Source organism: Clarias gariepinus, chromosome 28 (genome assembly GCF_024256425.1).
Source record: "Clarias gariepinus isolate MV-2021 ecotype Netherlands chromosome 28, CGAR_prim_01v2, whole genome shotgun sequence".
Classification (NCBI taxonomy): Eukaryota; Metazoa; Chordata; class Actinopteri; order Siluriformes; family Clariidae; genus Clarias; species Clarias gariepinus.
The window spans coordinates 14,547,555-14,571,360 of record NC_071127.1 but is presented as its reverse complement, the minus strand read 5'-3'; the positions used below and the strand labels follow the sequence as shown (position 1 = coordinate 14,571,360).

Below are 23,806 nucleotides of genomic sequence, written 5' to 3'. Positions count from 1 at the left end.
TGCGGACATGGCGATTTATCACCATAGCCACATCAGCAGTCCTCATGCCTCCCTGCAGCATGCCTAATGCACGTTCACGCAGATGAGCAGGGACCCTGGGCATCTTTCTTTGGGTGTTTTTCAGTCGGTAGACAAGTCTCTTTAGTGTCCTGCGTTTTTAGAACTGTGACCTTAAATGCCTACTTTCTGTAAGCTGTTAAGGTCTTAACGACCATTTCATAGGTGCATGTTAATTAATTGATTATGGTTAATTGAACATGCATGAAAAACATTGTTTAAAGTTATTTGGATTTTTACAACATTACTGTGAAATACACAGTCCTGAAAAAGGAACATTTCTTTTTTTGCTGATGAAGGCCTTCAGACTGCAAACTGGCACTGCGTTAGAGTCCGTACTGTAGAATGAGGAAATACACCTTACACAGACAGGCTTTTGTGACCTGATCAATGGCGGGGAACTGGCTGAAGTAATACAGTACTTGGAAAGAAATAAGATATACTACTAAATAAAAAGTGCTCAGTTTACTTCATTCATGATTTCAATGACTTAACTGACTTGCTCGCTTATTCTCACCTACTTATTCTACAGTATATACCGCTTGCCCTGTAAAGGGTCATGGGGAGCCCAGATCTACATATGGAGACTTTTCACTGTGAGGAATAACAGAATACAGTTATGAGAGAAAAAAAAATCCCTTTATTTCTTGTTTTATTTATTTCTCATTACACTAATGCACTTATCCCAGTGGGATACCTACAAGGCAGAAAGTTTTCTCAGTACGCCGGAGCCATGATCAGACTGCCTGCTTCACGTCTAAAGTGCTGGCCTCCCAGGAACTTGTTTAATGGCCCAAACATACTGTATGGAAATGGCTTGGACTGAGGTCAGGACTGTACTGGGGATTGGCAATAGTGGTCAATCGGTTGTACCCCTGAATGACGTCTGTGCAATATAAACATAATCCAAGTGTTTTTTTGTTGTTGTTTTTTTTACAAGGAGTGCACAAATGCCTCACCTAGATATTCCCTATAAAATCCTGAAATGTGATGGCAGTGCACTGCAAAGTAACACTATTGGCAAGAAATGTCTTTATTTATTTATTTATTTATTTATCTTATTTACCTGAACTGTGAAATATATGTTATATAATAGCGTATATGCTACTTCATGCTTTTAAAGCGTAAAGCAAGCGAATGTGTTATTCTCATCACCTCTCCCTAGAAGGTATTTAGTCAAGGGCTCGCTTAAGGTATCACCCAAATGAGGATAAGCACTTTTTTTTAATCCAGAATCCGTGTATCTGTAAAGCTGCCTTGCGACTATGTCAGCATTGGAAGCGGATTGGATTATTCTACTTCTTTAGATTTCAGACTGCTACAGTGGAGTCCTTTGTAACTACTGGAGCATTTCCATATGCTCATTTCCTTGCTGAATACCAACAGCAAAGTTGTCACCTCATGACTGCGGTGTCACGTGGGGAGCCTGTAAACTGTCCCAGCTACTTCATGCTTGTCTTCTTTTCTTCTCTTCTTGTCAGCGGTTTGGCGAAGTAGATGCAAATTGTATGGTGCTATTTATGTCTCTTGTTTGAAAGAAAAAAAAAATGCTTTGACATACCTTGATGGTGACAGTAATTTTATGAGCGTGAGTCAAAACTTATCGCACTTTGGCTGTAGAATTTATTTAAATTAACTTTTTAAAAAGACAAATACGTATTTTCTGAAGATAATCCCCTTGCTTCTCAATACACGTTGTCCATCTGTTTACAAGATTTCATATTCCCTTAGTAAAAAAATGGTTTAGGCTGAGTCGCGAGCTATGAATGCACGATCTTGAATATTCGTCCTCGTGGGGCTGCTTTCAGGGAATTAAACAAGTGAAAGTCTGATAGCGTGAGATCAGGACTGTAGGGAGGATGCTTTAACACCTCAAAATGAAGTTTTTGCAGAGTGTCGACAGTGTAGGGTAGAAGTGTGCAGACGTATATTGTCATGCGAGATCACAGCGTCCTTGGACAGCCGTCCTCTGATTTTAATCCAAAGTTCAGGCTTCAGCTCTTCAATAGGCATCTCATTCCAACAAGAACTTTTTTTCCTGATAATGTTTCAATACTGGCCCTTAAGAATCACAGACAAAACCATGTAAGCATCAATTTTCCAACTTTTGAACTTTTTTTTTCCGGTCTGCCATTGAGGATGTTTCCGTTCCATACTCTGCTGTTCAATCACAGTGATGAATCCGTGTCTCATCACCAGTAATGATTCTCTTCAAGAAACTTTCACCAGTCCAAATTTCGTTTGCAGATACCCAAACATTTCTGTTTGTTCTTAAAAACGAATCACTGCATGCTACTGTAAATGGCATCCATTTTTGCTCAGATGAACTGATGTTATACGTTCACACCTGCACAGCCATGACTGAGGAGTACCTGGAGTGCAGATAATTTTTGACTCACCTTTGTAATATCTGACATTATTCGTTTAGGACAATTGTCCATGTCACTATAAAAGCCTAATATCCTAACTAACTAAAATCATAATCCTAAAAGAGTTGCATGATGAACTTGATCAATGCTCTATGCTCAAGACCTACTCTAACTGCAGCATACATGTAATGCCATAAAACATGCACCACGGACTACGGCCAGATATTCAGTTGCTTCCACTGTTTGCCACAGATGGTAAAGTACACGGGAGAGGTTGATGAAAAAGACGAGTTTCTTTGTTGAAATGCTGCAGCAGGATCAGAAACTGCCAGATAACTGCTTATCAGCCCCATAGATGAGAAGACCAAGTCCCTTCATCCGGTATGAAAGAAGAATAGATGAGCCAAATGCAAGAACGTGTAATGAATAAAAGGAGGATCTTACTGCACCCACCTCGCTGACAGAGACAGACCTTTATGTACGTTTACATAACTGTGTCTTGTTCTCTACCTTTGCAGAGAGTGTTGTTAGTTCAACAAATGATAAAGATACCTATTCCTCTAAGGTCTCATGGCCATTTTGGGGGCCATGGCAAATCAGTAGAGAAAAAACAGATTTTCCTGGATCCTGGTACTGTAAAACACTTACAGCACTAGTCCTAAATATTTACAATGGTAACTCTTTTTGGCGGCGACACAGTAGCGGTTTATTCAGTATACAGAGTCGCAGGGGGGCCTGGAGTATATCCCAGGAGACTTCGGGCATGAGAAGGGGTACACCCTGGACAAGGTGCCAATCCCTCACAGGGAACACACTCGCACACTCGTTTACACACTACGGGCAATTTGGGAACGCCAATCAACCTAACCTGTCTTAGTACTGTGAAAGGAAACTCACCAAGCAGGGGGAAAACATGCAAACTCTATACACAGACCCCGAGGTAGGAATCGAACCTGGACCCTGAAGGTGCATAGCTAAAACCTATGCCACCGTGTTTCCACCAAAGAGTCACAATTTGAAAATATTTAGGGCTTCCTCTGCCTGTTTAGACAATGAATGAATGACGATGACTCTTTGGCCGTCACAGAACAGGGAAACTGGTTTGTGTGCCAGAGCAGAGCATGAGCAAACCCCCAGAGCATGTTCATATCAAAAATCTTAAGCAATGTTGAGGTGGGAGAACAAGCTCTGGACATAAGCAGTCGTTCCCCTTTTGTTTTCTAAGAGCTACAGTACCTACTTACCTACCTGATCAATGCAATCACAGAACAGATGCTCTGTCTCGCAGCACACCGGTGCCCAGAGACTGGAACAGGTAATATGAGTCAGCTAATTTGCAGCAGCTATGGAAATGTAGAACTTGATAATTTATTCTTTAAAAGCTGTTCACAGAGAGGTCGAAATCAGATGCTTTAGGCCTGAGTGCGTTGGTGTATGATTGGACAGATCTCCAGACTTGAGATGAGATACAATATGTGGCCATTAATTTTTATTTCACTTGCTTCGGTTTTTCACGGCGTCGATTCCTAACAAGACCAGTTGGTCAGATCTCCTTAAGGAGCTCTTTATGAGTTTCGCAAATGGTGCTTCTGAGATTAATATTACTTAAGATGGCATACGACCAAATCTCATTTTGTAAAGAGTCCCTTGTGATTTATTTACTCATTTATTTATTTTAACGCAACTGCATAAAATCCAGGATTCAAATTGTGCTGAAAGTTTTTAATTTTATAGTTGGATAACATTTTGTCCTGTCCAACTTCTTGAGAGAAAAAAAAAAGAATTTATTATGCAGCTGATAGAACATTTGAACATTATTGATTATTAAAACTCTATAATTGGATATTGGTCCTAATCTTGAGGGTGCTTTTTAAGGTTAAATTATTGAGATGGTTTGCAGTTTCCGAAGACCAGTTCAGCAACTAGAGACCTCATTTTATGTCAGGAAGATGGAAGGGCGATGTGAATAGTGTAATTTCAGTCCACAGTCATCTGCATTATGCCAGGAGCGATGTTGGCACACAACATTATCATTATTGTGACATGGAAAAGCAGCCAATATAAATGAGACAAATGGATGTTTGTTTATTGGTTTTGGTTTGTATTATTACAGCAAAATATAATCCCTAACAGAAGAATAAAATTATGTGTATTGTTGTTGTTGATATTATTATTGTTGTTGTTGATGATGATGATGATGATGATGATGATGATAATAATAATAATAATAATAATAATAATAATAATAATAATAATAATAATATTAGCTATTACCATCATTCAGCAAATATTATTATATGGCATGGGTGAAGAGGTTTGAAACTGTAAACAAAACTAATCAAATTACTTTAATAGTATTAGTGTGGTACTTCGGACATTACCATAGTGGGCACCACAGTACCAGTAGGCACTCGATTGGGTACCATGTTAGCACTATGGTGTGTACCACAATACTTTGGTAAATACCATGGTATTTATTTGGTACCATTTAATGGATACTTCCAATGTATTTATTAAATATTATTGTATATTATCCTATTAAAATGGCACTGCAGAGGTTACTATATAAATATTACCATTATGGTCGGGTACATAAAGATGTAATGTATAACATTTTTAAAAGTATCCTGGTATGTGCTCTTTTGTGCCATACTATAGTACATGGTAAATCATGTACACCCCCCCCCCCCTGCCCTTTTTAATATTTTTCGACCACACTTAATTTTTTTGATGGAGGATGAATATTTTTGGACAGACTAGCGCAAATTGAGATGTGTTGCTGAGTTTGAAAGTGACAGCAGTGCAAAAGTGAGTGGTGCAAGACTGAGGTGATGAAAGTCAGTGCAGATAAGGGTACATAATGAGTCGATAAATAACTGACTGTGCACAGTAAAGTCTGTTATAAAGGAGAGCAACATCTTTCTCATAACTAAGGATAAGTAGTGGTTGAGGGACCATCTGACCATGTACATGTCAAAAATACAATGGTACTATACATCATGGTGCAAATACCATTGCCCTAAAATGATATCTATACCATGGTTCAATTTCTATAGAAATGAAAACAGGTGCCCAATCCAAGAGAGGTTGAAGGGAGTAAAAGAAGAAGAAAACCAAATTGGACAAAGGCACAGTGTTTACTTTTACGTTCAGTGTTTGAAGAATATTTCTTCTTTCCACCCTCTGCTACAGAAACTCTTAAACCTCTTAAGTCCTCCTCTCTACTCTAAGATGTTTTAAAAAAGATTTTTATCTTTACTAAGATTTATTCCTAAATTTAAGAGAAAATTCTAAGAAAATGTCATAATTGTAAAAATTTAATCAGTAGGATAAACTTTTAGGCTTAAGAAGCTTTGTAAATACGGGCCCAGTAGTCAAGCGAACTTTTACATCATGCTAACCTGAGTGATTGCTATACTCACTAGGCATGAGTATCAATAAAGCCCTTAATAAAGTATCTGCACTATTAATATGAGATGTTTATTACTGTCCAGCGAGCCTTAATGTGAAGACACCCTCATTTGGAATATGATATACAACCAATAACTTCATCTGAAAGCAAGCAATCACAAAAACAAAGCGGAGGAGCCTAAGCACAGTTTTGTCAGTGTTATGGTTGAAAGAAAAGTAAGTTACAGAGACAATAACTGGACATTTTAATATGGGCAACATCTCCTGCTTCCTTCCTAAAGGTGCCTAAAATACAGTAAAGTGGTGTCAATCGTGATGCAAGAACGATTACACACATGCATATTTATTCATTCACTATACTACATAATAGTCATATTAATTACCAGCTAATAGTAAGTAGTAAGCTAAGTAAATTCAGCCTTAACGTAAAACTCTCTCATTCCCCCAGTAGCTTCCTCAAGAGATGCTGATTGTATCTAAGTATATTATAAAGCACCACTACAAAAGCAATCATTTACACTGTACAATATTCAACAATGGCAAAAAAAACGTTACGAAGGATTAATGTATGTGTTTGTTATATGATCTTATTTCTCACCTGATACTCGCTGGGCCAGAAAGTGCTGACTGCCAGTTCTATCTGATGCCATTCGAAGCCCTGCGATCCAGAAATGTTCCAGACTGAGTTTCCAAGTGGTCCGCCGTTCACCTGAACGTAGACACTGAGCCTGCCGGGACTGTGGCCATCACGGCTATACAGAAAGTAGCTGAACTGCACACAGTGAGTGTCATTTTCACTAAGAGTGTGCAGCAACAGCTGAGCTCGCTGGCCTTCGCTGTGCTGAGACGAATTCACCAACATATAAGAACCTGCAAAGAAAGAAAAAAACTGTTTTTAGTGAAGAACCTTTTTGCAGGTGAGCCTTTCATCACCTACTGTTTAAAGAGATCATACATTTAAGTTATAAGCCTGGCCATTTACACACAATTATAAGTTATTTTTCTTATGTGGAGTGGATGTTTTATGATTGTTGAATACTGTAAATCTCACAAACACTGGGAATGAGATACATGGACACCAGTCCATTTAAAGGAAATCTGAAGGAAATATATACAGTATATACTTTCCTATACTCTTTTACAACTAGTGGCAAATCCAGCTACAGTTTGTGCACGATTCTGAAATTTATTTATGTATTTATTTATGTTTATTTATGTTGAGTTTGTGTCAGGGCGAAGACATGCAGACACAGGACACTTGCATTCATTATATATTCAGACTATGTAAATTATATAGAATATAGGTTTGTGTAACAATACAGTATATTGTATTGTTTGAGACGTCTAGACTTGTTTGTTTTTTCTTTTTGCTTTTGGTATTTAGGTCTATTCATGTGCTGTCCGTCAACACCGGGCGAAGGATGGTCCCCACCTTGGAGATATACAGTATCCGTCGGTTCTATGGCAGTTAGTTAAAGGGTTGAGTTGTCAAGCAGTTTGTTAACATCAAAGCCTAACCTGCATGTCCTTTGGACTGTAGGAGGAAACCAGGGTATTCAGAGGAAACCCACCAAGCACGGGGGGAACATGCATATTCCATGCACACAGTGTTAGGAATGCAGGACGAGATGGTTCCAAGTGCAGTGGCGCAACTTCTATGAATCTATTATGTTATAAACTGCCGGACGTGAGATTGGAAACTGGCTGGCAGCGAGGTTTCTTGATGACTGTGATTGTAGCTGGGGCGCTCGCTCCTCTGTGTCGGGAAGCTGCGTGTGCAGAGAGAGCGAGAGGCGCGGGAATGCGGAAGCCGGAGTGAGAGCTCTGTGTGTGACGTGAGCCTGGGAGGAATGCGGAAGTGCCGTAAGCCTGGGAGGAATGCAGAAGTGCCGTGAGCCGGCGAGAGCGCCCTGTGTGTCCCGCGCAGGAATGCAGAAGTGCAAAAAGCCGGTGCAAAGGACTTTATTTGTAGCGTGACTTGTGCCGGGATGCAATGATGTGGAGAGCCGGTGAGAGAATGACGAAATCGCGCAGGTTGGTGGCTGGTTTTGTTGATCTTACTCGTGGTCGAGGGAGAGCAGAGTTCAGAGTCAAAACGACGAGAGAAAAGTCCGTGATCCAGGTTCGTAGTCGTTGAAACAATCCCAATGATCGGTAACAAAGTCCGTGAGCGTGGAAGTCCAATACGTGAGACAAAAAGCGAGGTTGAGAAAAACGAAGCGTGGTCGGTAGCGAAGGGTCAAGGCATGGAACAAACGCTGGAGAATTGGGCTATGGAAGGCACACAATAATCTGGCAATGAGGTGGTGTCAGTGTGTGGTTTAAATAGGTAAGGGGATGATTACAGATGCCGCACAGGTGTGTGGCGAGCGGAAGGTGAGGCAGTGAGATGTAAGGAGTGATTGGGAACGTGGAACAGGAGTGCTTCAGACATTATGGCAGAGCTGTGGCTTGGCGGTTCGTGACAGTAACCAAAATGCCTTCCAGAAACGAGCAGAGAATTGAGGCCCTCTGTCAGAAACGATGTCCAGCGGAAGTCCATGGAGACGAAAAACATGGTCAACCAGAAGTTCGGCTGTTTCCTTGGCGGAAGGAAGCTTGGGTAACGGAATGAAATGGGCTGATTTGGAAAACCGGTCTACAATGGTCAAGATGCATGTGTTATTGTCGGAAGGTGGCAGTGACAAAATCAATAGAGATGTGAGACCAGGGCCGATGGGGAATGGGAAGGGGTCTTAGTAGGCCCTCGGGGGGGCGGTTAGTTGTCTTGTTTCTAGAACAGATGTCACAGGCAGCTACAAACTCCTTGACATCTTCTTTCATAGTAGACCACCAGAACCGTTGTTGTAGGAGTGAAAGTGTGCGTGCTACCCCAGGGTGACAAGCCAACCCAGAGCTGTGGGCCCAGTCAAGTACTTGAGGTCTTACTGATGCAGGGACAAAAAGCATCCTGGGGGGAACATTACTTGGGCCTGGTTCCTGGTCGAGGGTCCGCTGGACCAGGTTTTCTACTTCCAGCCGCATAGTAGCCACAAGACATGAAGGGGGAAGGATGGTTTCAGCAGTGGGAGTGTGCTGGGAGGTAGAGAATTGCCGGGAGAGGGCGTCGGGTTTAATGTTCTTAGAGCCTGGCCGATATGATGGTGTGAAACGAAAGCGAGAGAAGAAAAGTGACCATAGCGCCTGACGAGAATTAAGTCTCTTGGCTGACTTTAAATACTCGAGGTTTTTATGGTCCGTCCATACAAGAAAAGGGTGTTCCGCTCCCTCCAGCCAGTGCCTCCATTCCTCGAGGGCCAGTTTGACTGCCAAGAGTTCCCGGTCTCCAATGCCGTAGTTTCGTTCTGGGGGTGTGAGTTGGCGGGAGAAGAAGGAGCAAGGGTGAAGTTTGTTGTCCTTAGGTGATCTTTGTGAAAGGATGGCCCCTACGCCGGTCTCAGAAGCATCTACTTCAACTACAAATTGGAGGGAGGGGTCGGGTAGGGTGAGGATGGGTGCCGTGGTAAATCGACGCTTAAGCTCCTCAAAGGCATTGCCTGCCAGGGGGTTCCAGTGAAACGGGGTCTTCGTCGACGTGAGTGAGGTGAGTGGGGATGCCACCATACTGTAATTTTTAATAAAGCGGCGATAAAAATTGGCAAATCCCAGGAAGCGCTGAAGATCACGTCTGGAAGATGGTAGTGGCCAGTCAGTTACCGCCTTAACCTTGGTGGGGTCCATCTGGATGCCAGATGGTGAGATAAAGAAGCCAAGAAAAGAGGTGGAGGTGCAGTGGAATTCACACTTTTCTGCCTTGATATATAGCTTGGTTTCTAGCAGACGTTGCAGAACTTGACGGACGTGGAGCTTGTGTTCCTCTTCCGAACGTGAAAAGATTAAAATGTCGTCGAGGTAAGCTAACACGAAGACGTTGAGGAAGTCTCTCAGGACGTCATCGATGAGTGCCTGGAAAACTGCTGGGGCATTGGTTAGGCCAAACGGGACGACCAGGTATTCATAATGGCCAGTAGGGGTATTGAAGGCAGTCTTCCATTCATCGCCCTCCCTTATTCGAACCAGATGGTAGGCGTTCCTTAGGTCAAGCTTGGTAAACATGCGGGCATCCTGGAGCAGTTCAAAGGCAGACGACATTAGTGGAAGGGGGTAGCGATTCTTGACCGTGATCTCGTTTAATCCCCTGTAATCGATGCAGGGCCTGAGGGACTTGTCTCTTTTCTCCACAAAAAAGAATCCTGCCCCTGCAGGTGAGGACGAGGAGCGAATTATGCCTGCTGCGAGTGACTCGCTAATATATTGCTCCATAGCTTCTCTCTCTGGACGAGAGAGAGAATATAATCGGCCCTTACGAGGGGAAGTGCCAGGGAGAAGGTCAATAGCACAATCATAGGGGCGGTGAGGAGGTAGAGAGACAGCCTGTGATTTGCTAAAGACCTGTCGGAGATCATGATATTCAGTGGGTACTTTGTTCAGGTCAGGGATCTCCTCTTGGAAGGTGGGAGAGATTCGCCCCGTGGTAGCAGAGCGCAAACATGACGTGAGGCAGGTGGGACTCCAGCCCAGGATGCTTTGTTTCTGCCAATCTATGTGAGGGTTATGTAGTCTTAGCCACGGGAGCCCCAAGACAATGGGTGCGTGAGCATTTTGGACAGCGAGAAAAGTGATGGTCTCAATGTGACTGCCGGAAAACTGTAACGTAACAGGAGTGGTGCAATGAGTAATCGGAGCAAGTCTACTGCCATCGAGGGCCTGAACAATGAACGGTCGAGACAAAGAAGTGAGCGGGATCTTGAATTGGGAAGCGGCAGAAGTAGAGATCAGGTTTTGGTCGGCCCCGGAGTCTACTAGGGCGTGGGTGATGTAGGAGTGACTGTCCAGGGTCAGGGTGACAGGAAAACATGAACGCTGATCCGGGGAAAGAGTGGAAGCAGGACCCCCCTGTAGCCCCAGAACTACTGGGGGGCCCGACCTTTTAGTGGGCAGGACCGTACGACATGGCCTACCTGGCCACAGTAAAAGCAAGCCCCGTCATCACTACGGCGCTGACGCTCCCTTGGAGAAATATGTGTGCGACCTATTTGCATAGGTTCTGGAGGTGACTCAGGGGTAGTAACTGTGGACGCTGGAGTGTAAAACTTCCCAAAAGACCGATGCTCCTCCCGTCGGGATCGTTTACGGGCATCAATGCGTGTCGCCAAGTCGATAAGGCCGTGCAGGTCTGATGGAAGCTCCCGGGCCGCGAGCTAGTCCTTGATTAAGTCCGAGAGTCCATTGAGAAAACAATCAAAAAGGGCCCTTTCGTCCCAGCCACAGTAGGGCGCCAGCGTCCGAAAATCAATAGCGTAGTTGGAAACAGAGCTTGATCCCTGACGTAATAGAAGTATCTGTCCTGCCGCCTGGTGTCCAGAGAACGAACGGTCGAAAACCCTCCTCATCTCATCAGTAAATGTCTTGTAAGTAAAGCAGCAAGGGACCTGGGCATCCCATAATGCTGTTCCCCACTCCCTTGCTTTCCCTGAAAGGAGCGTGATTATATAAGCCACCTTGGATCGTTCAGTGGGGAATGAAGCGGCCTGCAGTTCAAGAACGAGGGAACACTGTGACAGGAAAGAGCGACAGGTAGAAGGGTCACCATCATAAGTGGGTGGGGCAGGTAGGCGTGGTTCATGACCAGTGGCATGTGAAGGAAAAGAAGACTGTGGAATAGGTGTTGGGGGTGCTTGTGTTTGCTGTAGCTGAGTGGTAAGTGACGCTAAGGTTTCTGTGATGGTTTGAAGGGTGGAGGTGATCTGCCTGATCTCTTGTTGGTGATTGCCTAGGAGGGCTCCCTGGCTCTCCAGTGCCCCCCTCAGGTGAACTGCCTCTGCTGGATCCATATATGGCCAGATTATACTGTTAAAAAACGAACGAAAAACGAAGCGTGGTCGGTAGCGAAGAGTCAAGGCATGGAACAAACGCTGGAGAATTGGGCTATGGAAGGCACACAATAATCTGGCAATGAGGTGGTGTCAGTGTGTGGTTTAAATAGGTAAGGGGATGATTACAGATGCCGCACAGGTGTGTGGCGAGCGGAAGGTGAGGCAGTGAGATGTAAGGAGTGATTGGGAACGTGGAACAGGAGTGCTTCAGACATTATGGCAGAGCTGTGGCTTGGCGGTTCGTGACACACAGACCCCGAGGTGAAAATAAAATCTCCGACCCCGATTGCAAACCACTAAGCCACCGTGCCGCCTATTTGTTATATGCAGGTCTAAAACTTTATATTAAACAGACAACAACAAAAAAAGTAAACTTTCAACAGAGTTTAACATATCTTATAGTATCTAGTAAATTTAGGTACATACTGTATTTCAAAGATTTGACCTTCAAAGCAAGCTGTTCTCAGTATTCCAATTTGTAATGAACTTCTTGTATTAAATTTAGAAAAGAATACAAAATAAAAGCATTTTTACCAGGGCTTAGAAGCTGCATAATGGAAGCTGTCATCATTTTAAATGCTTCTACTAATGTGAAAAATGCCTTAAGCAATGTGAAAAAAAGCACCACAGTGTTTCCTCCCTTACTTACAATGTGAGGGTATTTAGAGGGACCTGCAGCAACCCTGTGGCATCAGCAGATCTGACCGACTTTATATTTTTGAACTTTTTGAACAGACTTGTTCTGTAAAGCCAGTTTTATGCTGTCTGATTTTCAGACTGATTTTGCAAGAATTTCTTAGTCTGGTTTTCACATCAAACCATGTTAAAATGCTGAATATAACACTTAAAAAGTTTCAACCGTGTTTGAAATCCTAAAGCCACAAAACTTATGAGTCATCTAGCTTACAGTAAAGAATAAGTGGTTTATAGGGTTTTCTGACATTGTATGAAAATTCCTATGTCTCTATCTCTTTCGTCCCTCTTTGTTCTAGGTTATCCATGAACATTCCCCTCATTGTGCTTCCCTACAGTATATCGGGATACTTTCTATGGCTTGTACATATCCTTTTGTCTAATCAGAATATGCTAATGTGCTTCCTATTAGCTGTGTTTCTTAGAGTCTCCATATGACTACTTCTACCTAGAACATGTTAATTAATTTTGCACCCAGCCCCCCAACTCCCCCCCCACCCCTTTGGTTCGGAGGCCACCATGTTAGTTTATCGAGGTGCTGTGGATAAATCAAACAATAGTTCTTCTTTTATAGGTAATTAATTAATGCTGAGAATGTTTGAGACCAAGCAATGGCATTTATTTGTAATGGTATAGAGGTACGTGGATTTAAGGATCTATTATGGGAAAGGTGTAAATCGGCAATCGCACATTTTGATTGTCTCTTAAATGTTCTGTGATAACTTACACTGTCTGCTTTTGATAAATGTGTCCATCCCCACCTTTGTTAGAATACACAAAGGAGCTGAGATCCATTTTCTAGGGTCTCAGAAACAAGATATGGAATACTGTATATTCATGGTTGCATGTTTTAATGATAAATTAAATGTAAATTACAATTTACAATTTTTATATCTAACTAATTAAAGTTAAACAATCTTTATTTATTCACATAATCTGAGTAATTGGATTAAACAAGTCGGAAGTGTCCATAATTAATAAAATGACCTTAAAGTGTCTGTAATTAAATTGAAGTGTCTGCTCAACTTTGATATGCTTGATCCACTATAATTCACCAACAATGAGAGCATATGCATAAAATTAATTAAATCCTTATTGAAAGTAACCAACTGTTGACACAAGTTGGACACTAAATTATGGAGCATTGAGCGGTTAACCATTTTGTTTGGGTGCTCACAACAGAGGGACGTAGACTCCTGACACGGACAAAGCAATGACTGACATAAGGACTCATGCAGTATCCACACCATTTTCTGTCTGATGTGTTGTGTATGACTCTGCTCCACTTTAAACCTAACCTGGAGTACTGGAAGCATGGGCTCATAATGAAGGACTAGTAACCATACTTATGGGCTCCAACTGACCCCCTGAGATACATAAAGCATCTGGGTCGAACAGCGGAACAGCATGGATAAAGATTTGAATGTTTGGACATTGACTTTTACATTTACACCATATCACATGCATGTATAGTGAGCACCATGTTACCACAAAAAAAATTAAAATCATGACACTGTAAAAGGGGGCTTTTATTGCACATTTGCACACACACGCACACACACACACACACACACACACACACACACACACACACAGTCTTGTATTAGATTTATTTTTCTACTGTATGTCTAATTGACACGCCGGAGTGTTTATTATGTGTCAACTTAAGTGATAATCGTAGTAATTCTGTTAGAATTTAAGGAGGCACTGTAAGGTTTACACCTCTCTTTGCTCTGTCATATGTCCATAAATCAATCCCCTTGTGCTTCCAATGGCTTGCTGTAATCCTTTTGTCTTAGCAGAATATGTTAATGTGCTCCCTATGGTCTGTCGGTCTTTAAGTACCCATACCACTGCTTCTCTTTCTTCTGTCCAGAACATGCTAATTAATTTTGTACCTTGGTAACAGGTGTACGTGGCACAAGGCATGTGCTTAAAAAAAGTTAATACTCTGAAGTTCTCTTTAGTTTAGTCACAGGATAGACAGACACATCATACATGTGTTTGTGTGTCGCTTTTTCCAGTTCGAGGCTGGTAAGAATATCATGGTTCAACAGACACATCAATCGATAGGTCTTCCTTTAATTCATTTTAAGCCTAACAGTGTTTTATGTCACCCATATTGTGGGCAGCACAGTGGGTGAATGTCTTGCATTGGCATCTCGTACTTCCAGGGTTGGGGTTCAAATCTTCTCAAATTTCATACATCCACAGTCCAAAGACACGCAGTGTAAGCTGCTTTGTGTTTTTAAATATCCCATAGTGTATGATTGGATATGAGAAAGTGTGTGCTTGTGACCTGTGACACCAATCCAGTGTGTACCATTGATCAGGGGTGAAAATGGTTAGTATCCTTGCTGGTACTATTTAGCCAAAAGGTAAGGGGAATAAACCATGGAGGCGGTGGACAGTTGCAATTTTGTACATTTATGTTTTCACTTATTCCACTTACTCTGGAGTTGAATCCCAAATAGTGGAAACGAAAAGCTTGTGCAGGATGTAAGGTGTAGAACCCCTTGTTCCACAGCCCAAGTAATTCCTTTGATCGGGGGTTAATAAGGGATTTGGGATTCAGCCTTGTGTAAGAAGATAGTTAACTATGTAGCTTGTGTTAGCCGTGAACAAAGTGGTAAAGTGAGTCATGAACCTGTCAGCACATTGGCGGAAGCTCCCACTAACATTAACTAGCAATAAAAACGCAACACAAAACACAACTTGAATGGTCCAAAGGCAATTAAGAATGACTGAGACATAGCCTTATTAGATGTGTTTTCTTGCTGAAAGTGTGACCATGACTAGGTTTGAAAGTGGGTTTTGGCAGGCAGTTGGTCTCCCCTCTATAAATTACTGTGAAAAGAGAGAGACTGAATCTTTTCAGTGATTCGCAGTACCAGATCATACTGCCCTACTTTAACAGATGCCCTTTATAGGCTCCAGCCACCTGATACCCTAAACAGGACAAGTGGATACATAGGTGCTGTTCTCTTTACCTGTCCATTAACGATTCTGAACACCTTTGTAAAACACATTTTCCTATCTTTAACATTCTTAATAGTATACTAAATACTATTGTGCTACATCAGTCATAAGATATATCAACTTTACCACTGTATACAGTAAGTTCAAACTTTTTGAAAAACACTTTGAATTAGAGAAGTGACTCATCTTTCTCCTCAGGCTCTCCAACTACAACAGCAATAGCATAAAAGAGAAAAGCTGCCAGCCCCCTCTAGAGCCCTGCTCTACAAACTTTACTAAAGCAGGCAGGAGATCTTAAAATCACCTCTCCCAACACCCTGAACAGCAGAGAGGTGGACTGGACACCTGCCTCTAGACATAAATCACTGATTTCTTCCAGGCTACATAAGCCCTTAATCCTCCATTTCGTTCAAGTTCCCTACAGTGCCAATGAGTTTTGTAAAGTTTTAAGGATTGTAAAATAATGTCTGCTCTTCAGTGGAACATGGCAGAATAACCAACAAAAGGTCTTTCTTTTGTTGTTGATAAGTCTAGTTATTTTAGACCTCCCATTATACTATCTCACATATAGAAGTCGTATAGTATACAGCATCCCCATAAAAGATTTTCTCCACATCAGTATTTCTTGGCATTTGGACAGAATCAATCAAGACCTGACCCATCTCCTGTTACATGAAGATGGAAAAAAACGAAGTTGTCCAATGTTCTCTGTTAAAAGTGAAGGTTTAAAAATTGCATCACAATATAAAACAATGTAAGAAGGACAGGAAGAACAGGCACACTCCATGTATGCAGACCCAAAGGCGGTACTCTCGACCCTGGAGATGTAAGGTCAACATACTAACCACTACACCACTATGCTGCCACCCTAGGTTCACTTCCACCTGAAGCTCACACACCCTAAATCCAGCACTAAAGCACACTGCAGGTTTCTATTCATCATAAAGCACATTCTGTAGCTATGACACTAAATAACTATCGACACATTTTTAAAGAATGTTTCTTATCTTCGTTAGGTGCATACACATCTACAGACAGTAAGCTTAACCTTCAAGAAATTAATCCTGCTCTAAATCAATTCCAAAACCTTCCAAACCTCTTTAAGCTTCTTCATCATGCTGACTCAGGGGATATTTCCTTCCTCGGGATTGTTCATTAGGGATTTTGTAAAGCTGCTTTTTGATGATTTGATTCTATTTTACCTGCACCCTATATATTATTTCACCCAGCCTAGCCAAGATTCACCAAATGAATCTGCCGCTGCTATGGCGACGCATCGAGTGTCATCACCTCCTCAATGACTGCATTTTCCTCTGGGAAAACCTGCAGCTCATCCAGGCTGACCTCATGCACCGTTCTGCCATGGTGTATTCTCCTTGTTCCAACCTCTTCATCGATATCTGGGACACGTTTCCTAGTATCACATTCTCCAGTGACTTCAGATTGCCTTTATATTTTTGGAACTGCTATACCTGCCCTCTTCTTTTAAGCCTTTCCAGGGCCCACTTCCTCATTAGCATACGCTCTGTGTAGACAGATTAGCTATTTAGACCCGAGGGCTGTTTTTGCATATTTTATATGGAGTATATAGAATATGAGTTTCCTATTTGACACTTTCTGAAATATAAGCAGTGGATGGAAACAAAAATATGTTATGGTCCTGGGGTTTTGTGCTTTTGCTAATACTGCTGTCAATGTTATAATCAATATCTTCATTTGATGGAAAAAAAATCTTTTCGGGGACTAAGATAAAGCTCCTTAGTTTTTTTTTTTTGTTTTGTTTTTTTTAATGATCAATGATTCAATAACCAAGTAAACAATGAGATGGAGACTGATAAAGTGTGTAGGGCTAAAATCTTCTTTTAAACTTATAGGCAGAAACAGAGGTCAAAAATCTCAGAAAGTCAACTTTTTATCTCCAGATCTTTGAGATCACTAGGGTAAAAGTTTTTTTTTTTTTGACAAGATCTAAAAAGTTTTCTCCACGCTGTCATTCCATGATGTAACATAAGAGAGATAAAAGTGAATGCAGTGATGAATTTAACACCAACTTTTTCTAAATTTTTTTTTAAAATTCTAAAAGCTCAACTAATTTTTTATTTATATGTAACATATATACAGTATTTTATTTATTATTTATACTACAGTACTGTTGAGGTCAGACTCAGATTTAGGTTAGGAAAGGAATATATACAGTATATACAGTATCAGATCGTTCACCTGATCGTAGCAGGTCTTAGTATTAGGCAAATGCAACCTCAGAGAAACAATAGCAAATAACGTTTTTCACAGTGCAATTATTTATTTAATCAAAATGAAGCCAAAAGACAAACAAAAATGTGGGTAATACTAAGTACCCCCTTACTGCTTCCATAAGGTTTAAGAGGAAAAGTTGCAGCCATGTGCTGCTAATCATCAGTCCTTCCTTAATTGATCATCAGTATATAAAAGCAGAAGTTTTGGCAGTTTGCTGGTCAGGGGCATTCATGTGTGGGTTAACACAATGCCAAGAGGGGATGACATAAGCAATAACTTAGGAGAAGCAATTTAGAGTTTAATGTTTTAAAGTGAAAAAGGTCATTCACAAGTGGAAAGCATTCAAGACATTTGCCAATCTTCTTAAAAGTGGACGTCTCAGCACATTCACCCCAAGGTCCGCACTAAGGATGGTGGATGTTAAAGTCCATGACAGGACATTTAGAAAAAGACTGAATAAGTAAGGTTTGTTTGGGAGGATTGCCAGAAGGAAGTCGCTTCTTTCAAAAAAGAACACCAAAATATGACTGAGGTATGGAAAAATGCATCTTAACAAACCACAAGACCAAAGTGGAGTTGTTTGAGCCTCAGCACGTCAGTGGAGTGGTGATGAATTGAGCTCAGCCACAGGACCTGGGTACCTTGCAGTCATAGAGTTGACCATGAACTCATGATACGCCTTATTCCAGAGTATTGTAGAGGCAAATTTAAAGCCATCTGTACAAGATCTAAAGCTTGCTAAACAGGATGATGGTCCAACGCATACCAGTAAATGCGAAACTAATATAAAATACTGTGTTTTTATACTGTATGTACAGATGGAGCCACGCCAAATAGCCGCGGAAGTGTGAATTGCGTACGAATGGCGTACGGCTGCCTTATGCACGCCGTAGTCCCCCCTCCTTTTTCTTCGAGAAAGGCGTGTCAAGATTTCACAGTAAACACGCCCATTCAAGCCCTATTTATGCATTTACCTGGTTCCACCACTAGATGGCGCTTCGTTCTCAAGGACCCGTTAACACAAGCCAGCAATTTAGTTGCGCTGAGTTGCAATCACGTGATTTTAACAACCCGCTCCCACCCCCGCCGAACTGACGCTGCCAAACTGCACTAGAGATGAAGATGGCGGCTTAATGGACTATTCGCGGTAAGTGGTGTTTTTATTTATAAAATTTGTTTGGGATTAGTTTACAGTTTATTTTCCAGTTTAGTTTTTTTACCGGCCGTTTTGAAAATCACTGGCAGCACCAGCAGCGGTCAGATGTGACTTTAGATAACTTAATGATCTGTTTACCAAGTCTGGAGTTAACATTACAGTTTACTGTCAGTGTCACAAACTCACAATGTCACTCCTCTTTAATTAAAAAAGACACTAAAGCTTCGAAAATACTATTAATGTCCCTATTACAAAAGCTGCACTACCGGATGAAGAGTGTTTGTGCTCTATAAAAATGCCTTTAGAGTCTGACCGCGTGTTGTCTGGATAAATTCAGCATTTATTTATTCTTTGGGTAAGAGTTAATCTGCAGGTTATATCTGTGAATATTATGTGATGCAGTTCATGAAGGACACAAGCTGAGGATAGATGTACAGGAGCTCGCGAGCTAAACGCTCATAACCGGGTTTATATTTTTCTCAATTTGGCCGTGACTTTGCGCGGTAGCGCGAGCGCTTAGTTACCGAACTGGATAAAACTCTGAAGTGTTTATCAGTTAAGGAGTGGGGGGGGGGAGGTGTGTGTTTGTGTGGGGGGAGGTGTGTGTGTGTGTGTGTTTGTGTGGGGGGAGGTGTGTGTGGGAGGAGGTGAGGGGGGCTTCAGTACTCGGGTAGTTATAGTTTGGCTTCAGAGATTAACTAATATATACGAGTGTTATATCGCCTAACTTATTTGTATGAAAAGCGCATTTTAATTTAATGCAGACGATAATACAGACAGACCGGGGTTAACACTAACAAAGTTCAATGGTTAAAGTTATCCCAGTTTATTTACATTCCAGAATTCCACAAAACAGTATTTTACACACTCTGTGGTGTAGGTTTACTAATATCTTTTATATTTATTACAACTAGATATTCTGTAAAGTTTATTTATCTTTGTCTTCACTAAATTCTCCTGTTGTCTTTAATCAGGGCTCCGCTGTGGAGGATTGGGGGGTCAGACGGATGACGGTTGGCCTTTTGGAGCTACTGGAGGAGCCTGAACAAGCTGTTAAAGGGAGCTGTAGGAGGGATGACGTCACAGTGCAACAGCTTTAGAATGATGTTTGGTCAGGTCTACTGTATATTCTGAACATAGAATTGCAAAACGTCTGATACTTTAGGGGGGAAACAAAGAATTAAACAGTTCCATCTTTAATATTTTTTTTAAAATGATATTTTAATATAAAAGAACCAGATAGAGACTGATAAGCAGCTGGTGTTATCCGGGTATTTTAATGACCTTTAAGCAAAAATTAAACATGTTTTCACCTGTTTTATACAAATTATTTGTTTTTACTTTTACTTTTGACTAGTTTTGAAAGAATAAATTTTATTTTTAAAGTCATGTGTGCGTGTTTTAATTGTTGGGGGATTGTTTGTGTATTTAAAAATACATTTACTTAAACCAACAACTTCAATGTGCAAAAAATGGGACCCGACGTTGTTTTAAATAGTCAAAGAGTTGGGCTAATAATAATGATAATAATAATTATTATTAATATTACTGGTTATAGAAACGAATGAAAACAACAGTTAAACACTTGATCATATGTATCTGTGCTAGTTTGTGATTGTGACCCATAATCATTTTTTTTCTCAGTATAATGTTTTGGGGGGGTTTTAAGAATCCATTAAAAGAGCAAAGACAAACTTGGAAGGTAAGAAACCTCAGTGGAGAATACTGACTATGACATGGTGCTAATTGCTCTGTGTGTGTGTTTTTGGCGGGGGGAGGGGTACTTCAGACTTACTTGTCTGTGCGCAAAATGTTTGTGTTAAACCAACGGAGAAATGCAGGAGCGCGCGCGCACACACACACACCTCTCATCCACAACCGCTTTAACTGTTGTCTTGTAAATCGTTGATCACAGCTGTTCAGCATCAGTCCTAAAAACAAGCGCAGGGTCTGTTTTTGTCCTTAATTAAAAGACACCAATATGTTAATTTACACAATGATAACATGTTGTTTATGTTTAATGTTTATTTTGCGGGAAAAGGTAATAAGCAATATTTAAAATAAAACAAACCAGGAAGTAAGTGTTTCATACATTAAGGTGCTGTGTATAACCAAGTGCTCCAACAGACATAGCAACAGTGTGTGCGCTGTGGGGGATTGGAAGGTGAACGAATATAATCATGTTCAAGACAAAGGACGTTCAGAGGTGTGTTATACCCCCCTGCCACGGATTGCCGCCCATTACGCAATCGCTATCTTCAAAGAAAAGCCGCCGCCCCTTTTCATTCAAACGCGTTAGCGAGTGTTTTTCTTTCCCTACGCTCGGTTTTGTGAACACAGTTGCGTTCAGTAACACGGTGGAACCAATTACATAAACAGCAGCAACAACAACCATTATGATCACACTTTGTTGAATTTATATTGCTTAAATATTTCACAGCTCTGTCCTCTTTGCATTGCTACGTGTTTATTTACTTCCTTTTCGCATCGTATAATGCACTCTAAAATCGACACTATCAAACTTGGAAATTATATAATATTCAATCAAACATCAAGTTATTAAAAGTAACGAATTTGTCACTACTCTTCTCTCATGCAGCACGGCTAAAAAGATAATAAAAATTACACCAAAGTGCTGCAGGTTTGGTGTCTGTGAGCTTTTCCTAATCAGAGTTACACGGGGGGCATTTTGTGGCTGATCCAGTTACACTCTACTTAGATATTACACAGAGGAGAGTTCACTTCTGTTCTCTTCATCCTAGCTTAATTTCATCTCATGAAATAATAGTAAGTTTTGTAAAGTCTGAGTTCATCTCCCCAGCCAGTGTTGTGTATGGACAGGGTAGCATCGTGGCAGGATTGGTGTCATTTTATTATCTTTTTAGCCGTGCTGCGTAAGAGAAGAGTAGTGACGAATTCGTTACTTTCGTTACTAGACTATTTTGTCTGCAAGTGAAATACATCGATACGTTAATAATTTACACCACGATAACATTACTGCAGACGGATCTAGAGACGTGACTTTGAGACGTTCACAGTATATTCGAACCGTAGACAGTGTTTATATCGCGGAACATTACAAAACAGCCATGTCCAATAAAACAGTGCATCTTTAATAAGCCACATTGGTTTGCAGTCAGTAGTAAAATTAACGAAAGACTGAGAAGCCCCGTAAAATATATATATATATATATATATATATATATATATATATATATATATATATTTTTTTTTTTTTTAATGTTCAAATTAAGGTTTCAGAGTAGCCTATATAATTTGTCTTGTCATCTGTTGGCTGATTCTGTGATTGAGACCCATGGGTTACATTGAAATATTTTATTAGAAATTATATTATTATTATTATTATTATTATTATTAGAATATTATATTATTCTCTCTCTCTCTCTCTCTCTCACACACACACACACACACACACACACACACACACACACACACACACACACACACACAAACAAATAAAACATGAAATCGCGTAAAACCAAATGAAACTATCGCAAAAAATATATAAGCAGTAAAAATTACAGTAGTATCGTGTAGGTGATCCCTGTCCTGATAACAGGCGCTGACCCTCTGGACCTGTTTAGTTCTGTTAGTATTGTGTTCAGGTGTGAATGTTTATGGGGATTTAATCTGTCTCTGCTGCCGCATCTATTCACCGTAGTGATAAGTGATTAATGTCCCATCAGATCTTTAATGGGAGACGTTATACTGGTTAAATGACTAAAGACATACTGATCCGTATGGACAGATATTTGTTTCATATATTATGCGTTATTAATCGATTTGTTTTGCCAATTTTTGACTATCAGCGAAAAAAAACATTAGCGAAAACATAAAAAATATAACGAAAACAAACCCAAGCAGAAGTTAAATTTTAAGCTTTACTTTGCAGCAAAATATTATCTACCAGTGTATTAAACGGAAATAGATAAAATACACCGTAATGTAAAATACTGTACATAGCCCGCATTGTATTCCGTACCTAAAACGACCGGTATAGATAAATTACAGATGTTACCGTGTCTTTAAGTATTATTAAGGATGTCGTGAAAAATATTGCAATAAGTAGTTTTATTAATTAATTTAATCATTAATTAAAAAATAGCATAAGCATCATGGATTGTGTATTGAGGGATTTAAATCTGTTTTATGAATCGTTTTTTATCCCTCTTCTTTACCACATGATCTATTTATGAAACTATGTTGACGTAAGTTATGTTATATATTTATCAAATATAGTAACCGGCTGCTTGGACACTGCAGTTAACTGAATCAGTCAATGCTCCATCTGGCGGAATTATACAGCATTGCAACCATCTTTTTAGAAAGCGCATGGGGGCGTTTATGGGGCGGGGCATCGTTAACTACGTCATCGCGGGGGATAACATTCCGTGCATGGATCGATCATGGTCCTGTCACGGTCCTGTCATGGACCTATCATGCTCCAAGCGGCTGTTTGACGTGGCTCCCACTGTAGGTTCATGTTTTTGTGAAGCTCCTGTAAGGAGATGTTTATTTAACATTTCATGGAAGCACTCTTGGGTGTAAAGGCATTGTACCGTACAGCAGCAGCGCCAAGTACATTTCAGGAAAGGGGCTTCCTGTTTTTCCGCTTTTGCTGTAAAAAGTTTTCTATGTAGGAAAAATAACAACAAAAATTTGAAAAATAACTGCATTTTAATTGTGAATGTAGCTTCATGTGAAGCATCACACCAGTTCTATAATGGCACAAACTGTTCTATTTTATTTCTTACATAATAAAGAGTTTTGAAATTACAGGTAGCACCCAGGTGATTTTTGGATGAACGTGGATACGTGTAGGCATACAAGGCATGTTATGTGTTCGATAAGTGTATTTTGTGGAAAAAAATTCTCAGTTTAAAGCGCAGTTAACATTTGGAGCCTGTGCCAAAAGTAGCACTATTGCAGCCAGCAACACATAATGAGTC

At 40.7% G+C, this 23,806-nt stretch overlaps 1 protein-coding gene across 6 annotated transcripts in view; it reads right to left on the bottom strand.

The window, feature by feature from the left end:
- Positions 1–23,806, bottom strand: part of ptprua (protein tyrosine phosphatase receptor type Ua) — a 307,016-nt gene that overhangs the window by 146,709 nt on the left and 136,501 nt on the right. For all 6 annotated transcript variants that reach the window (XM_053489812.1, XM_053489814.1, XM_053489813.1 and 3 more), the window contains exon 3: positions 6,436–6,707. In XM_053489812.1, coding sequence (XP_053345787.1) covers positions 6,436–6,707 — 272 coding nt within the window. The remainder of the gene's footprint in view (positions 1–6,435; positions 6,708–23,806) is intronic.